This window comes from Dendrobates tinctorius, unplaced genomic scaffold (genome assembly GCF_039654945.1).
Source record: "Dendrobates tinctorius isolate UK_male_01 unplaced genomic scaffold, ASM3965494v1 ptg000016l, whole genome shotgun sequence".
Taxonomy (NCBI): Eukaryota; Metazoa; Chordata; class Amphibia; order Anura; family Dendrobatidae; genus Dendrobates; species Dendrobates tinctorius.
The window spans coordinates 19,783,996-19,798,770 of record NW_027361684.1 but is presented as its reverse complement, the minus strand read 5'-3'; the positions used below and the strand labels follow the sequence as shown (position 1 = coordinate 19,798,770).

At 42.4% G+C, this 14,775-nt stretch overlaps 1 protein-coding gene across 1 annotated transcript in view; it reads right to left on the bottom strand.

The window, feature by feature from the left end:
• Nucleotides 1-14,775, bottom strand: part of SLC13A5 (solute carrier family 13 member 5) — a 157,945-nt gene that overhangs the window by 126,671 nt on the left and 16,499 nt on the right. The window contains exon 2 of the mRNA XM_073565550.1: nucleotides 924-1,266. Within this exon, the coding sequence (XP_073421651.1) occupies nucleotides 924-1,028 (105 nt within the window). The 5' untranslated portion in view covers nucleotides 1,029-1,266. The remainder of the gene's footprint in view (nucleotides 1-923; nucleotides 1,267-14,775) is intronic.

Here is a 14,775-nt window from a genome sequence, read left to right as displayed (position 1 = left end):
AGTGTGACCAACCTGTCAATCAGTTCTCCAAGCGATGCTACAGATCGCTTGGAGAACGCTAGCATTTTGCAAGCTAAATACACTTGCAAAATGCTAGTTTTTCTGCGGGAAAATCGCGGGAATTTAAAATGCGATTTTCCCGCGGACTGGAATTCCGGAATTCTCGCGGTAATTTCCGCGAGAGTTCCGGTACGTGTGCACTTAGCCTAATCGCAGGCTCTTATCTACCATTTGGGAGTGTTCTAAATCATGTAGTCGTGCTGGAGATAGTTACCCCCAAATCATGAATTAGCCACATTTGATAAATATGCAATGTCAGAGTTGAAAGGCGTAGACTAAGGATTAGGTGCAAATTTTTGATTTTGATAATCGTGGAGCCAGTGTTTTTTGGCTACAATCCTCAGGTACCCCAATGGGTCATCAATCAGGGTCCCCTCTAAGCTGTGCACTCTGACAAGGAAAGAGTTCAAACAATATTATTATGATGGTGATTATCCGGCCCAATGACAGCTATCTGTCTGGAGGACTTGACATTTTTAACTCTATTACGGTACTTCCAAAGAGCACAACTTTAGCGGAACATCAGTCAAGATTTGAGGATATCCCACGGAAAGAACAGCTGTGACCACTTTTGAGTCATTGACAAAAAATGATGCATTACTAAGGAGATCCTGAAAACAAGGACTGATAGGGGAACCCAAACATCGGAAGTAAGATATTAATGATATTCCGGAGTGATTGGATATCTTTTGCACTTTTTATGAAGCTATTTTGCTATTTTTCTCATTGGTTTTCTGGACTTCAGTATTTCACAGGTCAAGAAGAATAAAAGTTTCTAGTCATTATTGCATATCCGTTATGTTTCAACAAGCTTCTTCTAGATCCAAACTAAACAAATACAGATTGTCATAATAATTGCTCACCTTAGTGCGGATGACCAGTGGCAGCGGTAACAACAGCAGGGGTGTAGCAAACAGAATTAGAAACCGCTTGCAGTTCAGAAGATGCTTCACGAATGGTGCCATCATAGAGATAGAAAGGATTGATGAACCCAAAGTTCCTCTTGACACAGAGTTGTCTCGTCCTGCAGCGCAGAAGATGTGACTACCTTAGGATTCCTCACAGTGATATAGTGCGGAGGTAGATAGTGGGAGGTAATCAAGGTGTGTTTTGAGAGATCTTCTGTCAGGCTGCATTTTCAAGGCAAGTTCACAGTCCAACCTCACTATACAAAGTGCTGGGTGGAGCGAGTAGCCTGTATCACCACTGCAAAAGATAGATGAGATGATCAGAACACATGAGCTTCACTGGCCGGATACATACAGAATGGGTGACATAAGCCCTGTGCTTAGGTCAGCATTCTGCTCAATGCCATAAGGCATTTGTTGGGATGTTCGAGACAGCCCCGAGCCTGCACAGATAATACTGTATGACGATGCTGCTCTCTGCGGAAACTGTGTGGAAGTTACACTGGGAGCACGCCAAGTCTATCATTGCATCAGTGTCAATATAGCAAATCGACTCTTCTGTTCTCTACTGCCATCTGCTGAGCATAGTGACATTTAACCAAGGGGTTAAATGAGGACATGACACATTTATAGGCGACGCACATTGATTACATTGACCTATTAAAGAGAACCTTTCACCATGGAAATGCAGAAAGATACAAAGCAGGGGGTGCCGAGTACATTTTGCGAGGAAATATTCAGTGCAACCTGTGTTTTCCTTTATAAAGAGTAACCATTGTTAAAATGTTTAACTATTACTATAGTATCAGATTGGTTGTTAAAATAAATGATAGTGAAAAATCTATTATGCCTAATTATTTTTTCTTTTCCTGTAAAATTTGAAAAATTTCAATAAAAATTACAGTTTGCAGGTGTTTATTGTTAACTATTCTAATTTACTGAGATAAAGACCTTTGGGTTTTCATTGGCTGTTAGCCATAATCATCAACATTAACAGAAATAAACACTTGGAATAGATCACTGTTTGTAATGACTCTATATAATATATGAGTTTCACTTTTTGTATTGAAGAACTGAAATAAATTAACTTTTTGATGATATTCTAATTTTGTGAGAAGCACTTGTATATACGGCGCATGTCGAAAGCGGGTGTATGGAGCGGGCTCATGCAGAGAGCCTGCCCTATACCCAGCAGGTGATGGCTGAGTATTGCAGCCAGGACTTGCCACTAACAATTGTGGGTGGAGCTGAGCTCCTCCCTCAATTGTTAACCTGTTAAATCCCTGTTAATTGTTAACCTGTTAAATGCCACTGTCAATTTCTACGAACTTGTCAGTACTTCCGCCCACCGGAGCATCCGTGACGCGATTGCGGGTTGCCGATGGGTTGTCAGCTAATGACAACCCACCCCTGTGCTTCAAAGGAGACTGTGAATTCTGCTAAATGCAGTGATGCTGAGGATGCCAAGGTCAGTAAAGAGGGGGGCTAACAAGATTAGTAAAAACTAAAAAAACAAAAAAAGTTTTAAAAAATTATAAAAAAAAACGAAAAGTTCAAAACACCCCCTTTTCCCTCCATTGAAAATAAAGATATTAGGTTCTTTTTAAAATACACATATGTGGTATCGCCTCGTTCAGAAAAGTCCGACCTATCAAACTATAAAACAATTAACCCAGTCAATAAACATCAGAAAGTGAAAAAAAACAGGAACGCCAAAATTACGTTCCCCCAAAAAATGCTGTAACACGCGATCAAAAAGTCACATATATCCCAAAATAGCGCTAATAAAAGCGTTGTCTCGCCCCACAAAAAATACGCTATCACACAGCTCCATTGTACAAAAAATAATAATGATCCGGGTCTTGGCAACACAATTCCAAAATATTTCTGTTGCAAATTTTTGATTTTTTTTCTCCACTAAAATAATTTTAAAAACTGGACATGTTTGGTATTGCCGTAATCGTATGGATGATTTACACCGTAAAAACAATTCCCAAAAAACAATGTCAGAATTGTGGTTTTTTTTACTTTCATCGCACTTGGAATTTTTTTCCTGTTTTCAAGTACACTACGTGATCAAATGACTGGTGTCATCCAAAAGTACAACTCGTCTTGCAAAAAAACCCTCCACCCTGCATCCAATTTCCATTTTTTCCTCCCCTTCTTCCCAGATCCATCTCTTTTATTTTTCTGTTCACATAGACATATGAGGGCTTGTTTTTTGCGGGATGAGTTGTACTTTTGAATGATACCATTTGGCATTAACCCAATGCCAAAAATGCCAATCAATAGGTTTTTAGTTGTTTTTAATTACACGATAACATGTACAAAGGATGGTTACAGATAAAGGATGTAATAATGTATAAAGTTAACCCAATCAGGGTAAGCAGTCATGTAAGAGATCAAATAAACACTTGCATAGTAAAACAAAGAAAAAGGGGTGGGGCGGGCAGGAGATGCTTCTGCCATTTAGGAGATAAAGTCAGTGAGACAGTAAGTTATCTTTTTCCTAATCTCCTGGTTCCCAAGAGAAATGCAAAACTAGGCACAGAAATGGAGTCCTGCCTCTAATAGGGGGAATGACCAATCCTAATACAATCAATATAAATACTCCAAAGACATACCGGTAGGGAATGTAGATTGTGAGCCTCATCAGGGACAGTGAGGATAATGTATGTAAAGCGGTGAAGAATAAGAGAGTGCTATATAAACAATGCAAATAATTATTAAAACATAGATAATAGAACTACAGGATCTGAGAGCCCCCCCTTCCTACAGTCATGGGTCCCCTTTGCCTAGTACTCTGGGGAGTTCAGTCCAGTGGGTAGTTCGATGAGTGATTGAAAGCTATCTCTTTATGCATGGTTACAAAGAAAATTGTCAGTCACTGATTGGACCGCTCACTAGACCGAAAAATGCAAAAAGAGCAGAGGATTAAATGATTAAAATACAGGTTATACTAAGTCTTTTCCCACAAATTTATACATGAATGCTCTCAGTTTCCCCCGCTTTATAACATGGGGCCTGCAGACTAGATGGCAATGTCATGGTGACAGGTTCCTTTTAAGTTTGGGTCATGAAAATCAAAAAATGCTGACATATACCTATTTTAAACACTGCCCAAAGACTTTAATAGGCATATTCTGACTGTAAAATGGATCAAAATTGCACATGATGAGTTTTTAGCCCCTTTCCGACTTTGGGGGTAATAGTACGCCCACATCGGAATCCTTCCTTTAGATATGGGCTCCAGCGCTAAACTGCTGACATGTGCCTGTAACAGCCCTGAGTGGAATTGCGATCCACCCACAGCTGTTAACCTGTTAAATGCCACTGTTAATCTCTGACAGCGGCATTTAACTAGTGCTTCCAGGAAGCGCACGAGAAATCACGTCACGTGATTGCGGTTCACCTATGGGTCGGTATGACAACCAGAGGTCTCCAGCAGACCTCTATGGTTGTCACTGCGGATTGCTATGAGCTCCACGGGGTGGTCGGCGCTCATAGCAAGTGAGCATTTCTGCTACATACAGGCGATCTGATCAACACCTGCATGTAGCATAGCCAATCAGACAAGTGCAGCTTCTAGTCTCCCATGGACTATTCAAGCATGCAAAAAGTAAAAAAAAAAAAAGTTTTAAAAATATTAAAAAAATATAAAAAAAATAAAAGTTTAAATCACCCTCTTTCGCCCCATTCAAAATAAAGCAATAAAAAAAGGTCAAACATACACATATTTGGTATCGCCGCCTTCAGAATCTCCACCTCTATCAATATAAAAAGAATTAACCCAATCGCTTAACTGTGTAACGAGAAAAAAAGTAAAAACTCCAGAATTACTTTTTTTTTTGCTCGCTGATACATTGCAATGGGTGATCAAAAGATCGCATGTACACCAAAATGGTAACAATATAAATGTCAGCTTGGCACGCAAAAAATAAGCCCTCACCCAGCCCTAAATCACGAAAAATGGAGACGCTATGGGTCTCGGAAAATGGCACCATTTTTTTTTTTTTACCAAAGTTTGCATTTTTTTACCACTTAAATAAAAAAGAGCCAAGACATGTTTGGTGTCTATGAAATTGTAATGACCTGGAGAATCATAGTGGCAGGTCAGTTTTAGGATTTAGTGAACATGGTAAAAAAAACAACAACTTTGGAATTCCACTTTTTTTTCAATTTCACCGCAGTTAGAATTTTTTTCCCATTTTCCAGTACACAATATGTTAAAACTAGTGGTGTTGTTCTAAGGTACAACTTGTCCCGCAAAAAACAAGTCCTAACATGGCTATTTTGACCAAAAAATAAATAAGTTATGGCTATGAGAAGAAAAGGAGCAAAAAATGAAAAAGCAAAAACAGAAAATGGCCCAGGGGTGAAGGGATTAAAATACAGTTATGAAAAAACCACCCCTCCATGTGAATAGACTTATTGGTTTACATTGGTGTTGTATTTCACTCCGTGAAAATTAGAATTTAAAAGCCCCCAGAGACCAAGCTGCATGACAGACTAGTCTCAAACATACCTGGCTGAAATCATGCAGTCAGTGTCTCAGGTTCCCTTTAAGGCCGGGGTCACACTGGCGAGGAATACGGACGAGTGAGAGGAGTTAAAAGCAGACATTACACACGGACCAATGATTCTCTATGGGGTCCCTCGCACCAGTCGTATATTTCTCTGGCGTATTTTACGGTCCGTGCCACTCACAGCATGCTGCGATTGTCAGCGTAATACGCCCGTAATACGCCAATGCAAGTCTATGGGTGCGCAAAAAATACGGATTACACACGGACCACACATGTGACTTGCGAGAAATACGCACCCGGTGTCTTTTAGCAAAGCCGGCAATTCAGTGTGCTATACAGTAAACTCACACTGACAGGTTTAATAAAGAAAGAAAAGATATATACACATAGAATACATATATATAAATATATACACATACATGTGATTGTGACAAACATATATATATTTATATTTCACAGAGTTCTTCACAGCAGAATAGCCGCTAATTAAATTGCCGGCTTCTATCAAATCATTTCCCAACCCGACATGAAATGATACATGGTTTACATTCAGTAAAGCATTTCATTTCATGTTTTTTTTATATGTCCTTGACTAATAATTACATGCGGGTTTGTGTGCAAAATTTGGGAGTTGTAGTTGTTATTTTAAGGGGTTAATTTGTTGTTAAAAAATGCGTGGGCTTCCCATTGCCCTATAGTGGTGGCGAGTGGGTTAATCTAACAAAGGGTTAATGTCACCATTGGATTGTAAGGTGACATTAACCCTTTGTTAGATTAACCCACTCGCCACAGCTACAGGGCAATGGGAAGCCCACGCATTTTTTAACAACGAATTAACCCCTTAAAATAACAACTACAACTCCCAAATTTTGCACACAAACCCGCATGTAATTATTAGTCAGAGACATATAAAAAAACATGAAATGAAATGGTTTACTGAATGTAAACCATGTGTCATTTCATGTCGGGTTGGGGAATGATTTTCATAGAAGCCGGCATTTTAATTAGCAGCTATTCTGCTATGAAGAACTCTGTGAAATATATATATATATATATATATATGTTTATCTCAATGACTTGTGTGTATATATATATATATATATATATATATATATACACAGTGTATATATATATATATGCATTCTATGTGTCTATATCTATTATTTCGTTTCTGTTAGAAACCCTGTCATAGGGCTCCATTATATGTCCATTTTGCGAGGCGGCGAGAAAATCTCGCCATACGGATTGCATACGGATGCCATACGGATTACATACGGATGCTGACATGCGCAAAATATGCAACCACACCTTGCTTACAGAAGACATATGGAGCACTATTTAGGGGTCATTCATCCGTATTACGCATGTAAAATACGGACCGTATTTTGCGTCGGTTAGTGTGACCTCGGCCTTAGACTATGTTCCCAACCATGAGCTTTTGGTGAGTTTTTGATGCTGTAGAATTTCTGACCCATTTCTGCACCTATTATTTAAATTAGGTTACTTGCATTTTTTTTTGCTTTTTTGTGCGCCTTTTTGTAACGTGTTGTTATCACGTTTTTGACGCTGTGTTATTCGTCTCTTGTTGGCGTGTCATGCTTTAAATAAAGCAGCTTTGTTTTTGATTTTCCTGGTTTTTGGCTTTTGACAAAACTCTATTGACATACTTATGTGTTTTTGATGCCTTTCCGCCACGGAAATACACAAAAGTGCATGTGCATTTTTTACCTGCAGATTTTCCGCATCTAATGTCAGTCTATGGGGAAATATGCACAGAAAACTCAGCGTATCTGCAAGAGATATTGACAAGTTGCAGATTCGAAACATGCACCGCAGGTCAGTTTATAAAATAAAAGCACAGTGGGCAGGTGATCTCTATAAATCCCATCCGCTTTACTGAACTGTAAGATGCTACATTTCTGACAAAGCAAAAATACGGAGCATAAAAAATGCACCATTGTGGGAACAAAGCCCAAAGGGTTGGCGGGTAAAAACATATTATTACTTATACATAGGTTAGGTTATATCTTGTTGATTGGTGAGGTACGGACTGCTGATACCCAGTCCGAGTGGTAGATCAGGGCACTTTCATCCCCTGAAAAATGGAGCGGCAGTGCACATGCATTTCCTATGGGTTTACCGCATGGCTTTTTATGGCAGTACCAAAGAGAATGAATCGAGCTGTGGACGGGCAACACAAGAAGTGTCTGATATAATTGATCTGGAGTGTGGCTTGACAAATCAATGCATATATATATATATATATATATATATATATACAGTATATATACAGTGGGGAAATAAGTGTTTAGTCAGCCACCAAGTGCAAGTTCTCCCACTCAAAAAGATGAGAGAGGCCTGTAATTGGCATCATTGGTAGACCACAACTATGAGAGTCAAAATGAGAAAACAAATCTAGAAAATCACCTTGTCTGATTTGTCAAGATTTATTTTGCAAATTATGGTGGAAAATAAGTATTTGGTCACCTAAAAACATGCAAGATTTCTGGCTCTCACAGACCGGTAACTTCTTCTTTGGGCTCATACTCACTTGCGAGAGACTCGCACGATTCTCGTGAGTCTCTCACATGAAATCATGGCATTGCCGCCGGCACTTGGACCGGAGCGTGCGGCTGCATAAAAATACATGTCCCAGTGCTGGTGGCAGTGCCAGGTTCTCATGCGAGAGACTCGCACGAGAATCGTGCGAGTCTCTCACGAGTGAGTATGAGCCCTTGAGGCCGGGGTCACACTAACCGACGCAAAATACGGTCAGTATTTTACATGCGTAATACGGATGACAGACCCCTAAACAGTGCTCCGTATGTCATCCGTAATCAAGGTGTGGTCGCGTATTTTGCGCATGTCAGCATCCGTATGTAATCCGTATGGCATCCGTATGGCGAGATTTTCTCGCAGGCTTGCAAAATGGACATATAATGGAGCCCTATGACAGTTTTAATAAAGAAATGAAAGAATAGATATAGACACATAGAATGCATATATATATATATATATATATATATATACTGTATTTATATATATATATGTATTCTATGTGTCTATATTTATTCTTTCATTTCTTTATTAAACCTGTCAGTGTGAGTTTACTGTATAGCGCACTAAATTGCCGGCTTTGCTAAAAGACACCAGGTGCGTATTTCTTGCAGGTCACATGTGTGGTCCGTGTGTAATCCGTATTTTTTGCGCACCCATAGACTTGCATTGGTGTATTACGGCCGTAGTACGCTGACAATCGCAGCATTCTGCGATTGGCACGTAGCGTAGAATACGGATGAGAAATATACGGCTGGTGCGAGGGACCCCATAGAGAATCATTGGTCCGTGTCTAATGCGTGCTTTTAACACCTCTCACTCGGCCGTATTCCTCGCCAGTGTGACCCCGGCCTGAAGAGGCTCCTCTGTCCTCCGCTCATTACCTGTAGTAATGGCTCCTGTTTGAACTTGTTATCAATATAAAAGACACCTGTCCACAAACTCAAACAGTCAGACTCCAAGCTCCACTATGGTGAAGACCAAAGAGCAGTCAAAGGACACCAGAGACAAAATTGTAGCCCTGCACCAGACTGAGAGACTGAATCAGCAATAGGCAAGCAGCTTGGTGTGGTGAAATCAACTGCGGGGGCAATAATAACGTCAGATTGGCACACAAAAAAATAAGATCTCACCCAACCCCAGATCACGAAAATAGAGATGCTATGGGACTTACAATATGGCAACTTTTTTTTTGCTTTTACAAACTTTGAATTTTTTTTTTCACAACTTAAATAAAAAAAACCTAGTCATGTTTAGTATCTATGAACTCATAATGACCTAGAGAATCATAATGGCAGGTCAGTTTTAGCGTTTATTGAACATGGTAAGAAAACCCCCAAAAAAACAATTGTAGAATTGCACATTTTTTGCAATTTTACCACACTTTGAATTTTTTTTTACCATTTTCCAGTACACTACAGTATTTGGTGAAACCAGTCATATCATTGAAAAGTTCAACTCGTCCTTCAAAAACAAGCCCTCACATGGCCATATTGACAGAAAAAGTTATGGCTCTTGGAAGAAGGGGAGCAAAAAACGGAGATGCAAAAATGGAAATACCCCTGGTAATTAAGGGGTGAAGTCAGTGGGAGAATATGAAGCACACTACATACAAACACTACAATTTCACAGCTTTGGTATATTTTTCCAAACAGCATGATCTACATGTAGTTTTTCATGTGTTTTTACTATAAAAAAAAATGCTTGCAAATGAAAGCATGGAATTGTGTAAGCAAAAAAAAAAGCTACATTGGTATTTCTTTAGCCAAAATGTAAAGTGACTGGTATCTGGTTACACAGGAATGCATGCAGGTAGTGGGTTGTTTATCTACTACACGCAGATTAATTATTTATCAGAAGGTTTCCACCAGAGATAGCATTGATCATCAATAATCTCCCCAGGATCTAATTATCAGGGAAATATAAACAATAAGAAGCTGTACCGCTCCTCGAGAACAATTCAGGTAATTAGTGAGTTGATAGAAAACCCACAATGTACATAGAAGTGGCTTGTTGGTGACTTCTGTCAGGATGATTGATGGACTCACAAGCTGCCTGTAAATGTCAGGGAGCTAACAAGCACATCAGCATCAAACAACCTTTGGCGGATTGTGTATGGTCTTCTAATCTGCAGACACAGACATTTGTATAACAACCTGTATGTGTTGTAGGAAGCCACATGTAAATTCATGTTCCATAAAGGTACTGTCACACTTAGTGATGCACCAGCGATCCCGACCAGTGATATGACGCGGTCAGGATCGCTGGTACATCGCTAAGTGGTCGCTAGTGAGCTGCCACACAGGCAGATCTCACCAGCGACATCGCAGGGGTCGGGGGTCGCTACTTACCTGTCACACTAGGTGATCCTGCGTCCTCCCGCCCGCGTCCACGCTCGTCGCTCGTCTCTCCACAGGAAGCGCCGCAGGAAGCTGACGACGAGAAACAGTCCTGGACGTTCTCACGCGATCAGCGATAAGCAGCGTAGGTAAGTATCACACACAGCGATATCACTAGCAATATCGCTATAACGTCACAAGTTATAGCAATATTGATAGCGATATCGCTTAGTGTGACATGCCCTTAAGGACTGAGCTCAATATTGGACTGTGCAGTAGTGATGAGTGACCGTTCTCGGATAAGGTGTTATCTGAGCATGCTCGGGTGCTAACTGAGTGTCTTTGGCGTGGTCGGATAAAATGTTCGAGTCCCCACATCTGCATGTGTCACGGATGTTCGACAGCTTCAACATATGCAGGGATTATCTAACAAACAGGCAATCCCCACATGCGTCTGTCGAACAGCCATGAGACATGCAGCCGCGGGGACTCGAAGGTTCGGTTAGCACCAGAGAATGCTCAGATAACACCTTATCCGAGAATGTTCACTCATCACTAGTCTGCAGGTATAGCGGAAGCCATTCCAATAAACATTTGATGTCATTTCTTTGTGCTTTTGTTTAATGGTCACATTTTTGTTGGTGAAACATGGATTACTGTTTGTCATTCATTTCTGGTTGGGAAAAACTAATTTTTAGGATAAGTGTCCAATTTATGATGAAAAATATACATGAAATGGTGCATTATTAATTGCCATCTCTTTTCTGCTCTCATCTTATTGCTGAGCACTGCTCCCTTGTGGTATTTGGTTTGAACCTGACAATGGGTACAATCCTCCTACACTCCACAAGAATGTACAGGTTCATTTTGAATTTCAGTTGAGGAGAAGCTTAGTTACGGCTCAGTGATCATACCCTCTGAGGCTGCTGCTGTGGTTGTAAAAGCTGTGTTACAGCTCAGTAACTATACAGCTTGAGGTTGCTGCTGAGACTGGGAGAGCTAGGTGACGGCCAGGGGTGTACATAGAAATCATGGGGCCTTATAGGAGAAGTGTTAATCCACCCCCCCCACCCCACACACACACAAAGAAATATATATATATATATAAAGACTTTGTAGTCAACCCAGTAGTGTAGCTACCAGGGGGGCGAGGGTGCGGTCGCCCCTTGCTATGAGGGTGCCCACCCAGAGCTACTGCCACTGTTAACTATGTCGGAGTGCGCTGCACACCGATGTAGTTAAGCTCCACTGTAGTCTAAGGAAACATGATCTCCCTGCACTACCACTGTCTGTTCAATAGAGAGGAGTATACTCGTCCTCCGGACTCTGGATATGGGCACTCTTGCAAACTGCAGACATGCCCACATTGCACGCTGTGTCTGCAGGATTGATGTCACAACGCAAGGCACCTGCTTCTTCCCGCCATAGAGTGTAGGGGGGTGAGATAGAATTGTTCTCAGTGTGTTGATGTTTACATGTGCTAATGTTGGTAATGTCTACATAGCAATATGTATTACCGCTCACATTTATGGTACTGCCACATTCATACATGTGTTACCATTCTCTGTAGGATTATGTATATTATGTTGTGTTCCTTTAATATAATGTAATAATGTTTATTATGGCTCATGTACAGTTTAGGAGTTTAGGGAAAGTGAAGTGCACCCTTCAGACATTAGAGGGGAGCACCTTAGTATTATAGTTCTCATAGATAAGGGTAAGTGTAGTTTCTTTGTGGGCCACTAGATGGGGCATACTAGTGTGCACGGTTAAAGTAGGTTGTAGTGTGTATAGAGGGTTAGGTGTAGGAGGGGCTGCCAGGTGTTAAGACAGGAGTTTTTAGGAAGTTTAGTCAGATGGGGCCAGGGTGCCTGAAGAGTCCACATGGGCTATAGGCCCAGGACAGCTTGGCAGCCACACAACCTTAAATAGTTGCAGCCCATGTTATCCACGGCCACTGGACGTCATTGCAATGGGCCAGTACAGGAGAAGAAAGATGTGGCGACTAGAGATGAGTGACTTTGCCTTTTTTAGGGTCGAGTCGGGTTTCATGAAACCCGACTTTCTCAAAAGTCGAGTCGAACTAAATCGGCCAACTATCGTGAAAAGTCGAAGGTCCAACTGAAACACGAAACCCAATGCAAAACAATGGGGAAGCAAAGTCGGCAGGGAGTGGAGGACAGTAAACACACCTACATGCCGGACCGCTTTTTTAAAGTGCGCGAAATCTCTCTCTCCCCGGACGCTGCACATGTCATCTTGTTGCCCACAGTGTACATCCTTGCTCAGTGGCTGAAAAAAGTCACATGCAAGCATTCTGGGAAATCCAACTTTGGCGCTCGTTTTGCCGACCGCATGGCCGACTTCACGCTGTGGTCGGGTTTCGGTCGGCGAAACCCGACTTTGCCATAAGTCGGCGACTTATGAATCTGGCCAACCTGTTTCGCTCAACTCTAGTGGCGACTCATCGCATGGGAGGACGCCTTTAGGGCAGGAGTCGGTTGGGGTGAGGAGTTGAAGGAAGTTGGAGCATCAACGAGATCGGTACAGATGGGCCAGATGCTTTACCAGAGGCAACCAAACCGGGTGACTGATGATTTCAAGTCTGGAGCGAAACAGGCAGAAGGAATTGTCATCATGGTGAGGTTAGGCCAGGAAGGAACTGGGGAGCAGTCTAAGACGGTCCGGTCCGGGCGTTTACTGCACAGAAGCGTCAGCAAAGCAGGGAAAGATGAGGAAACAAGTGAATTCTATGATGTGCCAACTGTGGATGTAACATTTGCAGTACTAAGTAAAGAGAATGTTCAAGTATCCTGGACTGTGTGTCCATTACTGGGGGTTGCCTGGAAGAGGGGCCGTCGCTGCCTGTGAAGTGCTCGGGGGGATCTGAACTTGGAGATGCAGGTACGCTGAGAAAAGGAATACAGTTTTCTGTAAGGGAAGGTCGAGACACAGATACTTCAGTGTTTCTAGTCACGACTACAGTCCTGGCCCCTTATTAGAGGAGCAGCACAGGAGACAGGATGTTGCTGTAAGTAGGAGCTCAGGCTGATGCCTGCACACAGGGCCCAGAGGTGTCTGTGCAGTGAGGAGGGGGCTGGACGCTGCTCAGGTCCTGGATGGTTTCATATCTTATATTTGTGTCTTGCTGAGGCATAGTAGATTTATGGCGGCTACTTGAACTTTTAAACAGATCAGAAGGTGTCTCTGTCAATGCAAAGCAGCTGCCATAAACCTCATGGTGCCTCTGATAGAGGGACTGACATGGGTGGTCAGTAGAGTTGAGCGACTTTGGTCGGATCGGGTTTCGTGAAACCCGAATGAAACAAAATTTGAGTCAGATGAAACTGGTCCGACTAGGGCAAAAAAAGTCGGCGTTTCGTCCGAAACCCGATCCCAATGCAAGTCAATGGGGAATCCGACCAAAGTCACTCAACTCTAGTGGTCAGTATAATGCACTGCACTGACAGACGTCACCCTGGCTGCAGGACAGCACAGATTAGAATGTTTCTTTACCTCTTCATATATATACTGTATATATAAATGTAAAAATATATAGTAGCAAAAAACTGAAGGCAGCACACCATTTACAAAATGAAAAAATAGTGTTTAAATAGCCCATTGGGGCTCAGCGACATTTCAGTTCTACTGAGAATCTTTTTCCAGGGGAACCAAACCGCTATTTTCCAGGACATCCCTCCTGACAGCACCATGGAGGTTATCCTTCCTTTCATCCTTATAGGGACAGGAAATGCACAAGAGGTTAAAGGTCCCACTCCCACACTCCAGTGTTTTTCCTGTCTCTGTAAGGACAGGCACGAGAGACGCCGTGGAGGAACAGCTTCGGCGTCCAGCTCTTACCGTATACAAAGGAATGGGGTCAGGGGGATCGGGGGTCCGGGCTCCACCTTCCCCCTGTCAAGTGGTCTGGGGCGACACCCCCCTAAGGGGGGTTCTCAGCCAAATGTCCCATGGAGTGGGGCTCCAGGACTCAGAGCCGCTTCCTCTCAGCGGGGCTCTCGGCTCCCGCCATCACACGCCGCATCATCCAAGGTGGCTGCGTCACTTCCGGGCGCCAGATGATGACTTCCAGTCGCGTCAGCGTGGACGCATCAGATCCCGAAGCAGAGCGGCGTAGCGGCAGACGGCATGAGGATCAATCGACCCACTTAAGGCAAGGTAGGATAAAGTGGCGGGGAGGGCAGGCCATGCAGGTCTACCACAACCACACACCTTCATGGAGAACGTGGGGAAAACGGGCGATCAGCCTGAGCAGCCAGCGTCCGTAAGTAGTGGGCACGACCGACAGGGCATATTAAAGACAGGAGCTTTAATTAAAAAAAACTCCCATGCTTTATGTTAGGAAAAGACGGCACCGACTCCTGC